Here is a 23,624-nt window from a genome sequence, read left to right as displayed (position 1 = left end):
GAAAAAGAAGCTCAACTTAAAATGTAGTGTTTTGTTAAAGCTGAAAGCATTCACCTATACCCTATAACATGTTTTTTTATGGTTTGGTCTTTTCCCATAATGCTGCCTTTTGTGTATCAGTATCTTATTGCATATACATACCACTTGCCTAAATGTTAGCTCTCATACAATTACAAATTATTGTAATCCTTCTCATTACCTCTTTTTGGGCAAAGTCCACATCCAGTTAAATGGACATTGAATTCCTTTCAAGAAAAGGCAAATCAAGTGGTGAAGAAAATACCTATCGTTCCAAACTTCAGGCACTGATATAGGCTGGCACTCTCACCTTAGTGGTAAATGTCTCTTTTTGAGTCTAATATCTTCAAGGTGGAGATCTAACTTCTTAGCTTACCCAGGGCTCTGGATTGCCAGCTTCAGCTAGCACTTTTGCACTGATCTCTCTCTTGAGACTGCCACATCTGGGAAATGTAACATACAAGGAGGCAGCAGCTTCAAACTAAACAAGCCACAATGTATGAGAAAATGGATGCCATTTCCAGCCATAGGGTTATAAACCCTATGGTGGAAAAGTTTTTTTTGGAAAACCCTTGGAAAAGGCTACCAACCAAAGCTGCATATGTAAGACATACTGCAGTTCAAAGTACAGTTGGAAAGAATTACCTGGAAAAATTAGGGAACTGTTGACAAGCGGCCGGCTTTCTGTTCTCATCGAGGCCATTAGATAGATGTGACTCTCAGGAAAATTCAGATAAATCAGAGGGTTGGGTACCTATTTATTGTAAATTATAACTTGGTTTGGCTCTTTTTTTTTTCTTTCTTTTTTTAAGGGGTCCCACTGAGTCTTTTGTCTTGGTTTTACTTCTTATATAGGCATTAAAACACTTTGGATACTTTTTAATGTTTTGAGCAAGTTTTCATTCACAGTTTCTTTTGGCTGATTGGATTTCCTAGGTACAGTAGCTGATTTTAATACCCTTCTGTTTATCTCATAATCTATTTGATTCCTGGTGGATTGATACCTCCTCTGAAAGTTTATCTTAGTTGTTACAGCTTTCTTTTACACTGCCTTTGTCATCCATCTAGTTCTCTTTTTTTTCCTGTTTCTTAGCACATATGTATGTTCGTAATTACCTAAATGTAGTTAAAGGACGAGAGCTACGCCCGTGGTTCAAGTACGTTTATTGAGCCAATAAAATACATCTCAACGGGATAGAGTAGCTTAGGTTATTTCTACCATTCACTCTCGTGGTGTCCCATCTTCCCAGCACTCTTTGTCATATAACGCTTTAACCAACATGTATGTTGGTTAATATATGAATATAACCCATGTATGTATGTATAACGATCATGTATAAGCAAGAGTTATACGTGATCGTTACTTAAGCATATTCATCTTTTAGATTATCTTCATGTAACACCATGAACGCAAAAGAAAACTAATAATAGATCGAAGCCTAGTGGGAGAATGGCAACTTGCCAAAGGTAGTCGTGAGCGCCGTGGCAACATCTTGGCACCATTTAGTAACGCCAAAAGTCTTGCCCTGCTCAGTTAAAATTGTTGAGTCTCATCACATACAGGGACTCCAAGTAGAGATTATGGTGGCATCGATGACCAGAACTGATATAGAACCCTAGTTTGTGTTAGCATTTACAAGATACAGATGAACTCTGCATACATACAGCGACGACCAGTATAGGATACATATCGTTGAACATCATGCCGCCTCGTAAACCAGTGCACACCCTTCAATCCTTCTCCAAGGATAAAGTACTGTACAGTGTGTGTGCCATCATCCTGGATGAGATTTACTTTGGTCAGGATGAAGACTGGGAAATATATGGTCCTCCTGCCCTATCAGTTCGACTACAATTAGTAAGGGATATCCTCAAAAATTCCCTCACACCAGGAATTCTTGAAGACCTGCTCAACACCATCCTTTCCCGTGACCAGGCTGTGGAAGCTACAGTTAGATACCTTGCACTCCAGCTGCTTCTTGTGGAAGGTGTGCGAAATTTAACCGTTGGAAATTTTCCAGAATCGTATTTTGCGTTGGTGCTGGAAGCAGTAGCTAAAAGTGGTGCGGGTATCCAGCACCTTGACCTCCGTGGGTTGTGGGTGCGAGACGAGCACAGACATACTCTTATTAACACACTTCGTAAGCTTTACTGTATCAGACGGCTAACATTACGCTACTCTTGTGACGATGACATGCTGGCTACGTTAGGGAAGTATAGCGATGGCCTGCAGAAGCTCGACGTGTCTGGATCGCGGGAAATCACAGAGTTTGGTCTGAAAAAATTGTGTGACAATCCATCGCGCGTCGCCTGTGGTCAACTGTCTGAAACTCTTAAGATCGTAGACCTTGGTGGACCTGGCGCTCAGGAGCTGTCTCCCCAACTTCCCAGTTATCTGTTGCTCAGCCTTCCACACTTGGAGAGTCTCGGTTCCTACGAGCGTACGGGGGCCGCAGTAGAACTTGCCCTCAAGACCTGTCCAGACAAGCAGTTTGGACTACGATATATGCACGACACGTTCACTTCCAGTAGTAGATACCACGCGGTTGCTAAATCCTGTACTAAAATACAAGCCATTTATCTTGATAGCCCAAAGGACACTGTTGTACATTATCTGGATATGCTTAAGAACCTAAAAGAGATCAAATTGCACAAAGTGAGGTGGAGTGATATAGAGATCCTGCTAAATAAAAACGGGTCACGGTTATGTAGTTTATTTTTGTTGGCGGTATTTGGTCAGGTTGATTTGTTGGACCTAGGTAGACTCTGCCCTAACTTGCATCGCCTTGAGTGTCATAATGTATCACTTGTGTGCTCTGAAGTGAATCACACAACTGCCTTCAGTCAAATTCGTGAACTACTTATATACACGAGTAATATAAGTACACTCTGCATCAAGCTCCTGCTAAACCAATGCGTGGCTGTTGAACATCTGTGTCTGGGTGAGTGTGGCCAGCTGTCTGACGCAGCCATTATCAGCAGCATGATGGACCATTCCCTGAAAAACGTTCGGGAAATCTGGTTTGGCAGAGCAGAGAACCTCACCATGCGTTCCATAGAGGCGCTCCTGGAACACTGCCCTCACCTTACCAGTCTGGGTAACCTGGCCGCCTGGAGGGTTCATCCCGATGATATTGACCTGCTACGTGTACAGTTCCTCCTCACTAACACTGACCTCAATCTGTACGAGTTCGGCCCACAGGAAGAGGACGAGTGGGTACCAGTGATGGATGTCTAATATTATCAGCCTCTTAGGTTAGATTGATTCTTAGGCAAAGATAGCAGTGTGCTTGCTGTCCTAGGGCTGAATGACCCTATGTATATAATATAACATAAATTGCGGTGTAAAAGGGGTAGAGGGGTTCAGCATTTGAGGCCTTGCCCAGTCATGTGATTCTTAAAAGTGGGTACAGTCCTCATACCTGTCTGTTAGCTGACAGGAACAGCAAGTACCACAGTCTGCTTTCCTTCATGCCCTCCCTCCCTTGTGAAGCATTGTCTCGTTGCTCTCCCACTCCTGTTCCCAGACCACAGGGGTGCACATAAAGGCTCTTGTTAGCTGGTTTTCCCCTACTTGCAAAACGAGCTCTAGTTTCAGTAATAGTATTTAACAAAGATGTATTCCTTCAGTCTTTTATTTGTCATACCTTTGCTCTTGTCTCTTCTACAACAGAACATAATATCTCTTCAGTTTATCCTTCCTTCTCGTCCACACATTTGTCAGCACATGTTAGCCTCACTAAGACTCTTAAGCTTAACCCTACCTTCCTCCATCTTTTACAGTGGTCACATACTTTTAACTACCTTATTAGTCCCTTTTAGTTAATTCCTGCTTTTCATTTGTATCAGTGATTCAATAATTATTACTTATGTTTATTTGCACTTTGATGATAGGAATACCCTAATGTGGCATTCATTTACTATTAAGTTCAATTTACTTGCATACTTTTTATTTACTTGAAGTCCCAGTTCACATATTTATTTTGCAGCATCACTAGTGTGAGGAACAAGCGGGCAGAATCCCAGAATGTTAGCTGTTGACCCTTTTCTATAATTTAAAACAAAAGCAATATGTTCACATACGTTTATGTGTTTTATAAGAAAGACAATTTGTTCTAACGGAACCAGTTCCAACACTTAGTTTTAATATCAGTCTTTGGTGGGCATTGTTCAAAGACTAGTTTTGTAGTCTCAAAACAGCATTTATTCACATAAATTATGAATGAACCAGCAAAATACAGTGGCTAATTACTTGCATATAACTGCCATTCTTAAAAGTTTATATTAATAAATTGTATTATTATTAAAGGTTTGGGTATTTTTGTAGTACAGTACTTGCCATTTGCCAGTGATTACCTAGTATTAGTACTTCTGAGTACATGTAATACTACAATAAAGGGTATTTTCCCCCCATTTGATTGTATTATCTCTCCTCAAGACATAATCGATGGTTTTATTTAAGTTTATGCCAATATTGATTTAAATGGTAAATCTACATATGCTTTTTGAGTAGATATTAGTGACACAACCAAAAAATAACTTAAATAAGTGGTACTGTACATCATTATACTGTACCTTATTGCCAAACATAAAATGACAGTGCATGAAGAGTTGTGTAACTGCTATCATTATAATTTAATATAAGGTATGCAGATAAATATTAAAAGCTCATGTCAAACATTGTCCACTGAGGCCTGATTAAGACCTTCTATGCCCTTTGGAAACCTTTTGAGCTATCACCCGTAGTAGTAGAATTGGGTGCACAATTAACTACTGCTCACGGGATAAATATAGGATGCACAATGTGCAGTGAACAATGAAACTGGATTAGTTTAAGAGATTTGATTGAGCAAAGATATAATAATATAAACTCAAATGTCTGTAGATCATTAGATTATTACAGGTGTATATACGAATGTACAGCAATAAGTTATATTGTATAGAAATGAAGTATATTTTGTACAATTTATCATAGAATTAGATTAGCACTATTGCAACAGTAGGTAATAATTTCTCATTGTTCTTTGTAGTGTCCAAATTGATGGACACTACTGTCCATCTGCACTACTGTTACTGCAGAACTTCTGCAGTTACTTCCATTCTTATGTTTTCATACCCAATTTATACCCGTTGTTTCGTGTTCTGTCTTATGTTTGTCACCTCGCCCAAAATTTTTGTGCCATATCACCTCACCCAAAATGAGTATAAATATGATGAATTTGTATGTGTAAGCTAAGTCTTTGAAAATGTAATAAGAAGTATGAAATGCGTTCAGGCGTCAGACCATAAATAAAAATGAATTTTGGAGAATTGATATTTCAATTACCATCGATAGTGAAGAAAAAATAAGAAATATTGAGAAAATTTGTGATAGAATTATTAGTCTTACCTTTTCAGTCATATTCAACAACCAACATACATACATACATACATACATACATATATATATATATATATATATATATATATATATATATATATATAATGAGTGTTCATTTGAAATCCAAAATATATCATAATATATTTGATTTCTGAAATAAATTAGAGGGTCTGAAGTAAAATTTTACATAATAGCTATTTATATTTTTATAAGCCACTAACCACATGCATCATTTTGGGCACACTAGTTCTACAATTTTGTATGGTAGGTATTATAAACAGGGAGGAACCATCATAGCTAGTATATTAAGGTCACAAATACATGTGTAGGTCACACTGCTTCAGAGTTTTAGTTAGCTTGAAATGCATTTTTTCCCAACAAAATTTTACACTGCCCAAAAATCTGGTAAGATTATGCCAGGAATCTGTTCTAACATGTCTGTTTCTGTGAAAAATTGCAATTATTATATGTGAAACAAATATAAACAAGAAAAACCTTATGTATATAGTTCAAGTCCATAATATATTCCACTTTAGTACAAATATACATACACCAGTTTTTTCCATGAATATTTACCCATGTTAAACACACTACATCAAATCCTGCACTGTCATACTGTACATGTGCCAACATTAAAAATGAAATAAGCAAAAGGCCATTTGAATTGGAACCTGATTTCTTTCAACATTACAGCCCTGATAACTTTCAAAATAGGGTAAGATTTGATTTTACAATTGTCATTGTACCTTGGAGACTTCCATTAGGTCCTGATAGCATTTATTGACAATACAGTACACTGAATTTTACAAAAGCAGTTGACACTACACAGTCACTAAGGAAATCAATCCTTAATCCTACAAAGTAAAGCATCTTTTTATCACTGATCTGGTCACACTAAAGGCTAATACTACGGTACCTGAGTACCTACACTGACTAACAGCATTAAAAGTTTATATTAAGTACAAATACCAAGATTCATTGCCACACTACACCAGGTAGTGTTTGGTGGTCTGCCCAGCAGCCACAAAAGGCATTTATGAAACATTTGTATAAAATATTTAACATTGCAAATCTTTACAAATTTATCAATATAATTTTACTCTATCGGCCTATTGCTCAAAATATTCGTGCGATTTAACAGTGTGAAGATATTTTGATCAGCAATATTGATGTTGAAGGGAAGATGAGATCTTTTAGTTAAGCATGTAACTCAGTTAATCATTTTAAAAGTAACATGACACTCATGATTTTGTATAATATTTGAACTTTTGCAGGTGCACATGTGAGTTTAGGAGTACAATGCTTCATTACTTGATTACTAAACTTCTACAAGAGCACCTGTCACCAGTATGTCTAGCAATTTTCCAGTTCCAAAATGTACTAACATTGCCTTGGTCATCCTTCATGTAAATAATTATTGAATTTAGATTTGTTTGCTAGAGGCTTTTTTTTTCTGAATATAAAAATTGCATTTCAACCTTTTTTTTGTTTGTTTATAAATCTAAGCAATTCAAATTAAAAGTACCAAATCTTGAAGTATTTTAATATATTTAATTTTCTAGTAAAGTCACAACACTGCTTGCCAAATCTGCATTTTATGACCTTATTTCAGTTTTTAATAAGAATTTTAACTTATAGACTACTAAGCCTCCATATGCTGTATGTAAATTTTAATTTATTTTAGGAAATACTCATGTTACTAATTTATGTTATGCTTGTGAAGTTAATTTTTATCTATAAAGTTCATCTACCTCCCCTTCACTGACAGGTTAATGGAATAATATTGCATATCATATTAATGTTTAACAAAATATGGCAGTTCTAAGCATTTTTGCAATGTCTTTAAGTCACACATCATCATTCAAAAACCAACAGATCTTATTAAGTATGAGGCCATTTTCTATGATGACTAGGAAAGCCAAGATAGATATTCATCACAAAAAGCAGCTTAGAATCAATAAATTTTCAAAATAATCAAAAGGCCCCACATACGTACCAATGATTTCTGTGACGTAAAGCTTTCCATTTCTATTCAGGACAATACAGTACAGTACTTAAAAAAGATGTGGGAAAGTGAATAATCTATCTAAATTTTCTAGCAGCTAAAATGCAAAGCACACACCTTCATTTTCTTATGTTGAGGTTCTGACTATTCAACCATTCACAATAGAATAACAATGTGGCAAAACTTCCTCAGTACAATTATTAGCAACTGAATTAATTTGGTACTGTACTTTCATACAACTACTGATGTTAATTTTCACAAAACAGTATGTTACCCATAACAAAGTTCAGAATGTTTAGTCATTTTCTTTAAATTTTAAAATACAGGATACAATTCCAAACAATCTTTTGACATTCAAATACAGAATGATGCTAAACAAAATATTTGACCATGATGAAACAAAATAAATGATTGTTTGCAGATCAAACAAAATAAAAACATTGAAGGTGGTTTGATGTAAGAAAAAGTTATTTTTACTATAAAGATAATTTATTTATGCTCCCTCTGTTATTAGCTATAATAGAGTGCTAGTGTGGTTTGCCCACTAAACAAATTTGGTTCCTACAAGGTAACCGTTTTGGACACAAAGTTGGTTGGTATTCCATTTTCTTTCACAGGGAATTTTTTTTTTACATTATTTGGGTTATATATACATTGCTTTATGTTAATACACATCATAATTATGGCATCATTTGCCTTAAAATTATCATGGATGAATTAGCAGGCATTAAGCCCAGCAAACAAATGACAAACATTGGATCACACTTGCTAATATTTACTTGAATTACCTGAGGGCCACTAACGCTAGTTGCCTTGACGAGGTCAGGAAGCCAGTGGCTTGTCAAAGGTACCCCATTTGCCTTCCCATATTAGATATTGATCCCATATTAGATCAAAATTACTCTATCATTTGAGTGTGTACATTTTATTGAGACACTGTGTTAAAGCACTTTCAGAATTCAAATTTCATGTAATAATAAACCCCTGTGAATTGGTCTGTCACCCCTTAAAATTAGTACCTATAATTTTAATTAAACCCTTAAGATAAATGATATTCAATGAAAAAATATATTCAGTAAACACGATCTACATTATAAATTAGTAAAAAAATACAAAATATTACTTAATGTTCATATATAGTAATTTAATAAAAAATAAGTATTATGCTCTTAGTATTCATGAGTGTGATATCAAAGTGGAAAGTTTATATTTTGCTGCCAGAAGGTGTAAAAACGACACCTGCAATTTGGAATTACTATTTCAGATGTAGAGGAGGGAGACTTTAACAATACTGTGAAAAATATACATACAGCTGGTTTTCTTACTTCAGAATATACTACAGAAGAAAATAATTCACAAACATCTTGGCTCCCCATTTGACACAAAATAGCCAATGATCTTACTCATTCACAGAAACTGCACTTATGAATACTAAGTAAACCAGTACAGTACATATAACCCCCAACAAAGCTTACTGTCAAGTTCAGTTCATTATCTGTGCAGTCAGCACTTGCTTACTACAGGCTTCTAGTTACCTGGAGGCACCAAGGAGGGCCAATGAACATAATGACGGAGTACCATATCACCCAAACATGTCAATGAAAAAGTTCAAGGGATAAGGCGTTTCAGGATAGAGTTTACACAAATGTAACAAGTGGAAGTCTCCATGAAGGTAATGTATGTACCATAAGAGGGAACACATTGTGGTTATCCAGAAAGAGAAGCCATTATATAAAAGACTATAAAGGAGAGCAAGGAGGGGGCAGGTTTTTCAATGCAGGCAGTGGTCAAGAAGTAATAAATTGTCAGAGTTCCCTGAGGGTTAAAAAAAGTGTATGAAGAATATATTAAACTAAAAAAGCAGCAGCTGATACATATTTTGTACAAGAATGTTTTGAGTAGGAAAATGAGGTATAGTAAAAATTAATTATTTCCTATAGATAGTAAATCATTAAAAGGTAAGGGAAGTCAGCCAAATTTTCAGAGAATTCCTTTTCAATCATCCTACTTAAAGCATATAGAAAGATGAAAAGGCTGTACAGCAATGTCTGGAAAACATTTCAGGTCTTGCCCTCCATTCAACAATGTTCATGAACCATTCTTAACAAAAATGATGAACCTGCACTTACTTACATTTTGGACTTGATGTTAGAGTACAGGTATTCTGTTAAAACTATTAACCCCAAGGTGAACATACTCTTAGAATTAATAAATTTATTAACAATACTCAATTTGTGATATTGAACTATAGTCATCATATGATCAACTAAACTGGTGAATAAAATAAATATTATATTATATTATATTATATTATATTAATATATATATATATATATATATATATATATATATATATAATATATTTATATTTATTCACCAGTATATATCAATTTACAGTTCTAACAAATTATTTTAACCAGAACGATAAATGCATTTAATCTTCCTTTATTTCTTGGTCAAAAAATTAATATGAATAACTCTTATTAATTTTATAAATACACAGCTCCAAAGTTTTGATAATGTTTATTTTTCCAGGACATAACTATGTAACAGAATAATTATATTTTAAAAGCCTAGCTGTTCATGCTTGCTACTTTTCAAGAAACATGAAGAGCATGCTGATGTGTGTACACTTCATGAGTAGAACTACACAGGTGTGTACTTCACATGAAGTACATATCTGTGTAGCCACTGTAGAGAACACATGCACCATTCTTAACCACCAGGCGCTAGCACCCAAGATAAGGGATGTACAACACACATCTTGTAGTCATCTATGCTTAGCCTTGTATCTCCTTATCCACCCAATTCTTTAGAATGCTGCTTTTACGACTTTGGTAACATTGAATTTAGATAGCATGGCAACACAGCAGACACCTGTTGTAACTCTTATGGATATGCAATGACAATCATGTTTTATTGAAAGCAACATAACTTTATTGAAAGTCTTCCTTTCTTCAGTTATGCTTTAATAATTAAATCTAATCATCTTTAAATGAAACTTTCATTTACTTACTAACTCAGTTTCACGTGCCATTAATGCATATTTTAAATTCTTGAAGAATTCTGTGGGCTTGTATAAGAAAAGCAACTGTCATTTACAGGCAGGCCATAAAATATATGTTAACCTCCACTTATATAAAACAAAAACGCTATCACAGGCATTGATCTACGAAAGTCTTGAAAAAGTTCACAGTATAACCTGATATTCTATATAAAAATATGAATCACAGTGAATAAATAGCTTTTAACAGTTATTTATGCAGCATCAGCACTTATTCTCATTGCTAGTGTTGCAGTGTTAAAATATGTACACACAATGCAGCACTCTAGACAGTATGAAAACAAATGGCACTTGACCTTAATACAAAGTACTAAGGTCACTTAGTATGTATCAGAATGTAGTGATATCCAGTACATTCCGAGAAGTATACTATTATACCAAGAAATCACAATGCATTGTTACAATGCTTGCTTACATACTGACAGGAAGTCTAACTACTATATTTCACCATTACAAATGTACAGATCTTGTATAAACTTCCGAAAGACTTTAAAAAGGCACAAAAAAAAAAAAAAGAGCAGGCACTTCCAACATCAAAATCGTTTATTGTTTTAGAACATTTCAAATATCCTACAGGGATGGTAAAAAAAAAAAAAAATATTTACGGTAATTATCTTTAGTAACAGCAGAAGAACAATTTGTTATAGAGTACAATGTAACATTATTTTCATACTAATCAAATACAGCATCACTTGGTTATTACTGTTTAAACACTGACAAATTTAAGCCTTAGTTTTTCCAAAGGATATAATAATTCCTGTCATTAAAATACAAGATACAGTACATTACTTCATTATGATAATTATTTTCTATGGAAAATCACATTATCTGGCAGTACAGTACAGTACTAAGTAGATAGCTACATTACAGTGTAGTGTAATCTCAACCTTTACATCATTTTCTTGCTGAATGAGAAGGCATCTTGCTAGACCAAGAAACAGTAGCGAGGTTCAGGACGGCTCCTGGTGTGCTTTAGGAAGTCTTTATTACTCTCCTTAGCACCTTTAATAATTGTTTATAAATAGCAAACGGCTTGATATGTATTTTTTCACTATAGCAAAATATATATATACATATACGTGACTGTTAGTAACAGGTCACACATCTGGTTCATTCCAGACACCTGTTAACCATCAGAAAACAATACAGGTGATCCAGATTTTCATGAAAAAACTTACATAATATTACAAATATAAATGTTTTTACAGTACGGTATCACTTTGTGAAAACATAATGTGAGGTTTCCTCAAACATTTTATTCCCAAAATATGGAGGTCCACAAATTGATTGATATCATAATGCAGTACAGTACTTCATATTTGAGATCTGGATACTAATTCAATAAGCATGAAAGTATTTTGTAATTTCAAAATTTAAAGCAGGATACAAAGTTCCATAAAATTTAATTAATGCACAGATGTACTACAAAATGAAGTAATGATGCATCACTTCTTCAACCACATGAAAAAGGGCACAATACAAACCACTTATAGGCTGCAAGTCCCATAGTTTCGATAAAGCACATTTTCACCATATGCTAGTATCACTAAACAAGCAACTGCAAAGTTGCCACTGCAAATGTTTCTAGCAGTATTGGCTAGACAATGGACGGATGAGGTTTTGATCAGGCACTTTGTAAAGACAAAACATATATACAGACAAAAATTTAAAAGAATAAGGAATATACATATGAAATATTTATAAACAAGTGATTGGCATTAAAATGCAAGCACTATATATACAAGACAAAACAATTATCAAGTCTTTAATAATCACTTAAAATTAACTTATAAGCTAATGGAAAAATAATTCCAATACTGTACTTTTGGTATTTAAAAAAATATGTAAAAAATCTGTCATTAATGACTAGAGTGAACAATAATAAAAATCATTTCCTTAATTACTAAAACCAGACAATAAATAAGAACAATGAGGGAGCTGCCTGTCCTCAACCACAATTTGTAGTGATAAAAGCAGCTGCTCAACTTTTCCATCTCCAAAAACCAAGATTTCTCCTCACCAGCTCGGTTGCAACTTCCAGCCGAAGGCTAACACTTCCCTGGATACACTGCTCATGCCTTCAACAATGACTGGCAGTTAAAAGTTGCTCAACTTGGGCCCTGAAAGCCACTTGGAATGTCAGGTTCTCTTCACCTGTGCAGCTTCACCAAAACAGTATCAATTTATCTCCTCATCTGAAAGATACAAGTAGTTTTACATTTGTGTTCAATGCTCTCACAAACTACTCATTAACTTTGCTCTTTATTGTACAGGAATAGATATGGATGATAGAGAATTGTTGGCAAACGTTTTGGCATTTGCTTAAATGCTAACAGATACTAATAGAATAGACTGCTACTAGCCAGACAAAAAAAATAAAACATTCATTAGTCCCACACAAGACTGTCCTAGGTCTAGAAAGAAGACCAAAAACATGAGGATTGACAGACAATACTAGAATGGATGAAAAATTTCCTAACGGACAAAAAGATGAGTGCTATGATAAATGAAAATGAATCTGACAGGAGGAAGTTCACTAGCAGAGTCCCATATCTGTACCACATTGCATCAGCACTGAACTTATTTTTTGGCTGTTAGTTTTTTTTTTAAATTGGTATTTTGGCAAGAAAAGTTACTTTTTTCACCCAAACCCACTTATTCATTCACAGTTGTTCCACTGGCATTACAAATATTAAGTTGAGCACTGTACCTCAAAAAATAAGCAATAACTGATTAGATAGAAATTAACTAGTTTCTAAACTTTCACAATTTACCTGCAACAATATGTTGTTGGCTTCTCAGGGGGATCCTCAGGAGCTAGAGTACGGATTACAGGTATCATGTTTTGTGAATTTGATCTCACCTCCAAAATACGCCCAACAAGCCACTTCATTGCATCTCCTAAACGATAGAAAATACAAAGACAATTCAAAAGCATTAAAAGTAATCAATCCAGACATGTTTTAATCGTAATTAATCATGACATATCCCAAGGCCATATCTCAGGATAAACAAACAAGGGGCATAATAAGTACAGGGGTATGACTATAACTAATTATATATACCCATTGTAAAACATGGTACTATTATTATCCACAATTTTCTTCTACATGATATGATTTTTCCCATAGCAATAACTTCACTGAATGCTAACCTATATTAATATCTTCTTTGGCTGATGTAAGGAACCATGCATCAATATGATGTTGCTTGCAGAAGTTGGAGATGACTTCTGGTTGTATGCTGATGGAATCTATGTCGCATTTATTTGCCAGCAACAACACAGGTAGAGGGCGGCCATCTCCCAAAGTCACTTTATCACGAATGTCACTAACCCACTGTAATTGAATATTATTTTCAGAATGAACATAGTTTATAAACACAGTTTATGATTAATCCTATATCACATTACCATTTCTTTAGTATATTTCATTTAATTCAACATGCTGTTATAATACCTAACTAACAAGATCTAAGAAGATCCTTTAGTAGACCTCTTGGCCTTAATCACGCATGCAAATGTTACAATGCAGAAATAAAAGGAGTACATCTCTCTTACTGATGTCCAACCACTTTGACTGAAAGGTACAGTGACGGCCTCGCTTGCAGGTCAGCACTGAAGTCCCCCAACTGTCTAAGTGGTTGGGCACCATTCTTTTCCTCTGTTCTATGCCAAATCCTTATCCTCATATCCCTTCCAAGTGCGACATAGTCATAATTTCTTAAAGCTTCTGATAATTATCTTGCATTTCTCTTACTGACATTTCTATTCGCTGGCTACACTTGCTGCACCATCATAATATGATATGCAACATGTTATCCACATACACAATGTCATCTAAAATCTTTACTTTTCTTATTTTATAGTTTTTAGTCTGTCTTGTTTATTTTCTCTAACTTTACCACTTTAAATGCTTTCCAAGGCAGTCAGCCGTCTTATTTCTTAGGGCATGCACAGTGCCAAATTAACATGTGGAAGTCTTCAGCAAATAGTTTAAGAATTCCATTGTTTATTATTTGCCCTAGAATCTTATATTTAAACTGTCTTCAAGTACTCTTTCAAAAGGCATATGGATGAAAATATCCAATGACCATTTTAAGTAAACCAATCTTCTGGCTGGTGATTTGGGATGTTTTTATACGCAAGATTTTCTCCTCATTGCATAAAATGGATCTAGCAAATTAAGGTTGAATGGAATTTTATCTACGCATAGATAGATTTAACTTTTACTCACAAAGGCAGTATTAAGAAAGATTCTACATATGACCACACACCTTAAGAAAGAATTCTACAGGAAAAAGAATCTGATAATGATCAATTTGCCAGAAGCTGTATGTGTATATAAAATGTACATATAATTCATTTTAAATTTAATTATTTTAATTTAATGAAGAGGAATGCCAACAAGTGATGGTTTAATATCAGCTAGTATAATGATATCGCATCGAGTACTGCACTGAACTACACATTTCAAATGAACGAGCAACTTCTTGATCGTATGTGACAATAGAAAGTGACACCACACTATGAATCAAGCATCTAGGAATGTCAGAAATTGGATAACAAATAGTATCTTTAGCTTAACCCAGGTTAACTTAAAATATTGTTAACTTGTTTAACCCATCTAAGTGTCACACCAAGTGAGAACGAGCTGCATCTTTATAATTAAAGTTGTACATTCCTCTTATACCCACAGAATACTACTGAAGTTACTAGTAACATTCCTGCAGTGGTAATTTGATCCAAGACAAACAAACATTGTCATTTCTTCATATTCTGATGTGTGGTTTGGTCATCATATGCTGTACATGTATTCTTATTACCACAAAAACAACATTCTCACAAGACACATTAAGCTAACTAAGATGAGAGCAAAATGAAAATAAAATATAGATAGTGTTTTGTTTTAAATAGTCAAAGATATAAACCAAAAGGAATGAAAAATTGGATTTTTGAGAAATAACCTTGAGAACTGCCTCAAATGTTGGGGGTCTCGAGAGATCAAATACAACAATTGCTGCCACCCTGTGAAATACAAAATAATGCTATTAAAATGTTAAATGACTGAGTATTAAACAGGTGAAACATCAGTGTCATGTATGTTACAGATTTTCCAATAAATATCTTTCATTAAAATTTTACCCTACAATTTCATTATATTTCATATGAACTGCATTTTTGCAAATCAAATTATTATTTGGTCATGAAAAACTCCATATTCAAAAATGTTTCACAAATAGAAAGCATAAATGTAACACGAAAAAAGATAAATGGAACATCATTAAAGCAAGGAAGAATTTTCTCACTTCCACAAATAATAAAATATATATCTGTACTGTAATTGGCAAATTTTAAATGCTGATGACTTAGTATAAAAAATAAGTAGCTGATCTTGCTAGTGTATAGAAATTTGTAGTTTAGGCAAATTAATACCATCCTGTTACATAGCAGTATTATGAAGAATAAGATAAAAGTGCTTAATAATATGACGAACTCACGATATACTGTACTTACGCATACTTGTAGTAGACACGGGTCATGTGGCCAAATCTCTCGTGGCCAGCAATGTCCCTAGAAAGTAAAACATACAATAATGGAGAAAAGTAACTTTGTACAATAGTAAGGGGCATGTTACTGCTCCTTACTTAGGGTTATTAGTTTATTTTACATATAGTTTATTTTTTATTTTTTTTCAGAATTTGTTAAACACACAATTACAGTATACAGTATAATTAAATGAATAGAATTAATATTGCTACTCTTAAATTTTCCTCTACAAAAAGTTTTCAATCAAAATTCATCCCCATGCTTCAAGACAAATACTGTATAAAATAAACACAAACCAAAGCTGGACAGTGACTTTGGTCTTGGTATCCCAGTCCAAAGTCTTGACAGCAAAATCCACCCCAATTGTTAGCTTGTAATATGGACTGAAGTGGCCTTCTGTGTAACGTCGAATCACAGCCGTTTTCCCTGTATAATACAGTACCATACAAGTATACATATAAAGTACTGAATATATATAATGCAAGTCATATTAAAATAAAATTAAAACACTGAATAGTCAGAGTCATATTCTGACAAATTAAATTGCAGGCAATGAGTCACAATAATGTTGCTAAAGTACTGTATGTTGTCCACACCACATACTAGAAGATGAAGGGACGACGATGTTTTGGTCCGTCCTGGACCATTCTCAAGTCAATTGTCTCACAATCGACTTGAGAATGGTCTAGGATGGACCGAAACGTCGTCGTCCCTTCATCTTCTAGTGTGGTCTTGTCAACAAATTTAATTTTTAACCCCTGCACTGGGGTTAATTAGTCAATTGTCTCACAATCGACTTGAGAATGGTCTAGGATGGACCGAAACGTCGTCGTCCCTTCATCTTCTAGTGTGGTCTTGTCAACAAATTTAATTTTTAACCCCTGCACTGCGTACCTGTTTTTTGCAAAAATTTCATGCGGCAGTTAAGGACATTTTTGTTGTTGTTTTATAAATGTTCAACAAATGTTAATGTCAAAATGATTCCAAACTCAATCACTTTCACTTCAAATCACAAAGAGCAATGAAAACATTAAAAAACCTTAAAATATGGCATAATTAAAAAAAACAATCACACAGCCCTCAGAGTGCTTTAAGGTGCTTTGCACAGAGCAGTGGTTAAAGAATAAACCATTAGTATTATCTACAGACCTTCGTATTTCCTTACATTTTTGTGGTATTTTTCGAACACTCCAGATTATCAGCAACAAAATTACTGCAACAGTGATGATGAACAGTTTATCTTTACATTCTGGGAGTGGGAAGACATGGCAAAGGAAAGCCATTGGCCAATGTGATAGATGCTCACTGGTTTAAAACCAAGCTGAAGCTAACTAATTAATGGGACTAACACACTACTAGATATTAATTAACACTGAGCATTTACTGTAAGTGATGTGGAGTGCCTAGCAGCTATCAAGATAGGTTAATAAATCCAAGTTGTATTTTTTACTGGCATTTTCTCAAGCTATTTAACTCATATTGCCATCCATTACCTAAACCAAAAACTGTAGTCTATTACCAATCAGTTTACATCTATTGACTACTGTACCACAGTGACAGAGTTGTGCACATCTGCAGGCCAGAGTACATACTGTGTATGTCTGCTGGCTAGAGCAGACAGTCTCCTGCATGATGCTGTGTCCAAAGTGTGCAGGGCTTGTGGACCTGTATACACAATCCTTAGGAAGGTAAAGGTTCCCTACATTCACAAAAAATGACATAAGTATGGGTTAAATGTCTGCCAACGCATAACTATTTGCTAATGTTTTACAAGTTGAATAGACAAGTGCTTCAACTTCATAAATTCTGCAAACTGACTATATGTCATGTAATTGCTGAAATTTTTTGTGCATACAGGTGACAATTTGTGTAATAATGTATTTTTTCTATGCTGTGGTGTTTCTCATGGTGTTTCTGTAGAAGTAATATATTCTTTTAAATGCACTGTTGGTAGTAAAGAATTTCCTACGTGAAATTTCAGATTAAAAACTAAATACAGTACTGTATACACAAAATATTATATTATATTATTAATATATATATGTACTTTATATATATATATATTACACACACACACACATATATATATTATATATATATTATATATATATATATATATATATATATATATATATATATATATATATATATATATTTATTATATAAATTATAATGTTGAACTAAAATTAAGACATTGTACTGTAAATTTGTTCAGCAAGTCAAATTACTTTTCTGCTGCAATGACTGAACCTGTGTTTATATTTTTGGGGTTGTAAAACTGTGTCACAGCAGTTAATGCCTTTTGTGTCACTGGGCACGGAATCACGAAATATACATCACTGGGTATGAAGGACGAAAAACTAATACAAAACAATTATCTCTGGATGTATACGAAAAATAACAAAAAGCTATCAACACCTCCATACACTTCACTATATGTACATCTTTATGACACCTGTTATCCTATTTCCATCACCTGACAGCTCTAGATCTCTTTAGTTTTATTGTGCATAATATTTGGATTAATACAATCACTTTCTGAGCAGCAATTCACAAGGCAGATGTATGAAACTTTTCAAGTCTGGCTTACGAAAACACCTTTTTATCGTCCAGGTTAATAGGTTAATTGTGAAGATGATAAACCTGGCCCACTCACCGACGCCAAACTCCCCAATAACGAGCACTTTAAACTGGAGCTCCCTGGGCACTGTGCTGTGTTCCACGGGGGCCACGGCAGTCATCTTGTCTGCTTGTTACTACGCCTGGAACCCGCAACACCCGCGCATCACTATACACCTTCCTGGAAATCCAGTCATGTGACGAATATTTACCTGTGTCGCGAACCTTCCACATAACTTTTCCCCCCTCCTCCATCATCAACTTCCACCATTGATTCGCTAATAGAAAAGTACTTTTGTAATACTCCGATGAATTTTCCTGTGAGAACTATATTAAATGTAATGTCTAGTACCATTTAAATGGAGAGGGTTATTAGTATGAAGTCAAGGGCTGAGGCAGCAGTCGGGACAATCTTTGTTTACGGTGGAGTCACCTGGGCGCATGCGCGGCGAGGCGCGCCAGGTGTTGCTGGCCAAATTTCGAAAGGGCGGTGAAGGTCCACTTGGACCCCAGACGGGCTCACTCTATATAGCTCCCGCTCCAAAGATTTCCTCGTCGGATAGGCCAGCTTTCATGTAGGACATTTTGCTTTCGTGATTGTTATTCATATATATTTATAAAATGATCATGGGCAGTGGTCAGCGCAGTCTCCTCACGAGCGAAAGATCCCGGGTTCGGTTCCAGAGTAGGGCTAGACAGTAATAATGACACTTTATGATAATAATAATAATAACGTTTGGTGTCAGGGGAGTTAAACAGCTGTTGTGGATGCATCGTGGGGAAGGTCAGTCGTTGGTCTAAGGGGATCCTGATATGCTTTATGGAATTACTGTCCTTGATAATGTTAAGCTGTGTGCAGTATATACAGTTTGTGTATATTTATCATAAAGAATATGTTATCCTTAATGTAACTACATTATTTTATGCTTTATGTAATGTGTTGGTCTGCAATGCTTTGTCATTTTCGTTTTTTTCTGCGATCTTCACTACCTTTCCGATCTTTAAAGGCAATTATTATTATGAAACTTATTTCATCCCTTACAAACAAATCACTATAAGTTGTATTTTCAACTCTTTATTATTTGCTGTCTAACTTGCTTTATTGTCAAAGGAATGAGGAGTAGGGTTGGGTGTCACATAGGCAGTAAAAAGGCTGATCTAGTTCTTTTAGCACTGGTCAGAGATAACAAATGTATAGAAAGGCCTGAAAGATAGGGCTGAATATAACCTCTTTCAATGTTGTCAAATGGGGAACCTGATTCCAGTCTCTGATACCTCTGGATCTTAGTCTTCAGACACCCACAGAGTCAAACGTCCAGTGCAACTAGCTATGTTAGTCTAAATGTGTTGCCTAATAGGATAGAAATGCAAGCATGTATAATATAGACCTTAATATTTATATTAATTCTGGCATAATTCTTAAACGAATGGTTATGCCCCTGTCTGGATACTGGGGCCAGGGTATTTGGACACTTCATCTATAGCAAAATTTCATATTCTCCCATTTTTTGATTAATATCTTTGTAGATGTTTAGCATCCATTTCATTGTCATTTTTTATTGTAAATTGTTTCTTCCTTTAATTCATACCATAAGTTTTGCAATAAAGATAAAATTATTTTTTAAGTTCATCATGAATGTCATATACTGTAAGTCTTTTAAGTATATGATTACTGGCGATTTTGCCCTAACTACATATATTGTACGTATATTATAATTTCAGTGCAGTATACTCATTATTTTTCTTTATTATATTTTATATGTTCAAATATTTTCTTGGTTTCTAATATTTCTTCTATAAATCATTATATTGTGAAAGTAATACAAGATATGCTGTAAACTAAATATTTGTTTGAAAATATAAATACTGTACTGTATGTAAGAAATTTACTTTCTTTGAATATGAAAATTAGTCTATATAAAACTTGGAGCACTGAAGTTTAAAATATTAACAAACACAGTCTGTTACAGATGCTGTCATAACTTGCAGAATGGCACCAGAGTGGTCAATTGGAGAAAGTAAAATTTACCAGCAAAAGCTGTTGATTCCTGGAACAAATAAGAGGAAACTATTTGGTAAGTTAAGGGCATCATGTCATCATAATTGGAGTTTTTCCATCCATATTTTGGTTAACATATAAGAAGCCTAGCTTTTCAGCAACATTAGCTTTATTTTAATGAAATCAGACATTAAAGAAAACAATCAAATTTTTATATTTACTCCCTCTGTACAAATATTTTTCAATACATGATAGTTGCTACCCATTTAAATTTATATTTTTTCCTATGTAAATTTTAAATACAGTATTCTCCTTTTTATTCACAGGAATTTTGGAAAAACCAAACCTACCACCATCTGCTCCAAGTGTGACATACAAGATTTTTATGTTCGGGAAGGCATCCTCTGGTAAAACATGGACCATGAATCGACTGTCTGGACAAGAAGTAAGCTTTGTTCCTAATTTAGTCTATAAATTTATTTTATTTCCATGCAAAAATATATGATTTAAACTTGTGAACAGTTCCTATCTGCATTCAACAGCAAGAATTCTGGAGACAGCAGGGGATGGCTTAGTGTCAAAATCCTAGGGCTTATTTATGGGAGTATTACAAGCAGTGAGGACAAGTAAAAAGTCTCATGTTTTAATCTTAGGGCAAATTTAAATATGCAAATCTTAAGATTTAATTGAGTTACAATAAGATGATTTGCAATATCTAACTACTGTATATAGTTTTTCTCTTCTCTTATGGAATCTTAGTCATGCATTTGACATCTGTATTGCATATACCTGTATAAAATATTATAATACTAATTTATCTTCTTTGTATCATACTATTCTTTTCAGCTACCATCCCAGCATATAGAAACAGTGGGAATTCAATGTAGTAATGTATACTGGCCAATGAAAATTGGTAATCGCCTCATATTATTCCGTTTGGAAATATGGGATGCTGGAGATTCTAGTGTAAAACGTTACAATCATGTATTGCCGGTATGTTTATTAAATTTTCTGTGTATACAGCAGGCATGTCAAACTTGCGGCCTTTTACAAGCACACTTGCGGCCCGAATAAAGGATACTATAATTTGGTATATAATACCATATAATAGAACAAATATTCTGCAATAATTGTTATTAAATGACTGATTAGTTGTCATGTGTGGCCCTCATGATTTCATAAATGTGACCCATATGGCTCTCGAGGGACCCTCAGTTTGACATGCCTGATGTACAGTACTGAGTATGTGTGGTTCAGGTAGTTCTATCATTTGCTTGTGTTCTGGACTAATTTATATATATACTGTACTGCAGTTAAATTATATAGAATAGCATTTCAATTTTATACAACCCAATTTTCTCAATATTTTGACACTTTACATGTACTAATTTAAAGGCTTGTCGTGAAGGAGTTGATGCTGTGTTGCTGTGTTTCTCAGTAACAGACAGAGAGAGTTGGACAGAGTTGCCACGCTTACTGTCATCTGCTACCCAGCCATCAGATCGTGCTGCTAAAATCTCTGTAGCAACAAGGTTAGAATTAATTTATAGTTTTCTTTCCTTTTATAAAAGCATTTTTATCACCCAACCCACAAAGAGAGTGGTAAAGAAAATCAGTATATTGTATAAGGTATACTCAACCCATACTTTAACCATCTCTTTTTTTTGTTTTTCACCTCATATTCTTACCTTGAACTGTCTAAGCTCACTTGTCCAGACTATATGGGAAGGATCCCTCTCTGGATAAGCCAGACATCCAGATAACCAGAATTCTTAATGGGAAAGTCCAAAAATTACCATATTAACATTTTTGGGTACCATAACCAACATAATTCAAATTTTCACACTTCGTCATTTTGTTTGATACTGTAAATCTTGAAATGTGTAGTTCTTGAAAATTTGCATAAACTAATCCACAGTTATCCAGTTTATTTGCATAAACTTTATTAACACTGGCCTTTTATTTTTTAATATTATATTTAATGTTATTAGGTATGATCAGTTCTCTCATCGAGAAGTAACTGAGGCAGAGATGGATTCCTTTGAAGCAGCTCATGGAGTACCAATCTTGAAACTTGGAAGCACTGGAGATGACCAGTCAGATGAATTAACTCACATAGCACCCATCCTCAATTTTCTGTGCAAACGACTTTGGCAACGTGACCAAGAGCTTCTCTCCATTAAGCAATGAAATCTTAAGCAATTATACTTCATTCCATCCATATTAATTATAATTTTTTTTAATATGAAATGCTATAAAATAAATACACCCATAACATTAGTGCTTATAGGTATTATTAAATATACTTAATTCATTATTTTTGAGTACTAATTAACCTGTTATATTGAAATAAGCATCCTAGTGGCTATACATGAAAGAATTGATTATTTTCCTATCATTTAAATACAACATTAGAAACTTGAATCAGTGAATGGAATACGGCTGTCCATTTCCTTGCTCTGCAACAGCATCAGATGTGACTGATCTAGCCAGCCAGTCAGTATTACAGCCTATGCTTACTGTATACTACTGCATATCATAATTGTTCAAATATAGGTACATGTGACCTAATGTCAGTTTTTTTTAGGAAAACGACAGTACAGTAGTCACATATGGCGAATTCCGCTTAATGTTCGGCCAAATCTGGAAATTTGGGCGAGGCGAGCTCCAAATTTAGCATCTGGATTCCAAACCTAGGACAGGATAGATGAAGAGACATATTCTTGACTCATAATTGTGAATCCCGGTTTGAATCCTGGGCGAGACAGAAATGGTTGGATGCATTTCCTACCACCTAATGCTCTGTTCACCTATCAATAAGTAGGTACCCATGAGTTAGTCAGCTTGTTGAGGGTTGCATCTTTGGGGTCAGTAATTCGACCTTGAGGGGGGGGGGGACATCGACATAAGTTTAAATTAAAAAAAGTGTTTATTCATAAATGTTTATTCATTCGTTCATAAATACACTCTGGGTGCCTTTCCCCTGACACA

The 23,624-nt window shown here is 34.5% G+C and overlaps 3 protein-coding genes across 4 annotated transcripts; 2 read left to right on the top strand and 1 right to left on the bottom strand.

Moving 5' to 3' along the window:
• Window positions 1-57: 57 nt before the first annotated feature.
• LOC123762099 (uncharacterized) lies at window positions 58-5,328 on the top strand. Its single transcript, XM_045748414.2, has one exon. It carries the CDS (start codon window positions 1,721-1,723, stop codon window positions 3,254-3,256), a length of 1,536 nt encoding a protein of 511 aa, XP_045604370.2. The 5' UTR covers window positions 58-1,720; the 3' UTR covers window positions 3,257-5,328.
• A 4,581-nt stretch (window positions 5,329-9,909) lies between these two features.
• Window positions 9,910-18,846, bottom strand: LOC123762098 (ras-related protein Rab-32). Its single transcript, XM_045748412.2, has 7 exons — window positions 18,672-18,846; window positions 16,312-16,441; window positions 15,983-16,039; window positions 15,433-15,493; window positions 13,622-13,805; window positions 13,242-13,368; window positions 9,910-12,662 (listed from the first exon to the last, which is right to left on the bottom strand). Exons 1-7 carry the CDS (start codon window positions 18,754-18,756, stop codon window positions 12,659-12,661), a joined length of 648 nt encoding a protein of 215 aa, XP_045604368.1. The 5' UTR covers window positions 18,757-18,846; the 3' UTR covers window positions 9,910-12,658.
• Window positions 18,847-19,062: 216 nt separating this feature from the next.
• LOC123762096 (ciliogenesis and planar polarity effector 2) lies at window positions 19,063-22,950 on the top strand. 2 transcript variants are annotated; one of them, XM_045748409.2, is made up of 6 exons: window positions 19,063-19,209; window positions 20,605-20,709; window positions 20,960-21,078; window positions 21,480-21,626; window positions 22,029-22,165; window positions 22,625-22,950. In XM_045748409.2, exons 2-6 carry the CDS (start codon window positions 20,625-20,627, stop codon window positions 22,821-22,823), a joined length of 687 nt encoding a protein of 228 aa, XP_045604365.1. In that variant the 5' UTR covers window positions 19,063-19,209; window positions 20,605-20,624; the 3' UTR covers window positions 22,824-22,950. The 2 variants fall into 2 exon arrangements, with proteins under 2 accessions (XP_045604365.1, XP_045604366.1); XM_045748410.2 differs by having other exon boundaries at window positions 19,069-19,209; window positions 20,595-20,709.
• Window positions 22,951-23,624: the final 674 nt, after the last annotated feature.

The sequence above is a fragment of the Procambarus clarkii genome, chromosome 34 (genome assembly GCF_040958095.1).
Source record: "Procambarus clarkii isolate CNS0578487 chromosome 34, FALCON_Pclarkii_2.0, whole genome shotgun sequence".
Taxonomy (NCBI): Eukaryota; Metazoa; Arthropoda; class Malacostraca; order Decapoda; family Cambaridae; genus Procambarus; species Procambarus clarkii.
This window is presented reverse-complemented; position numbering and strand designations above follow the sequence as displayed.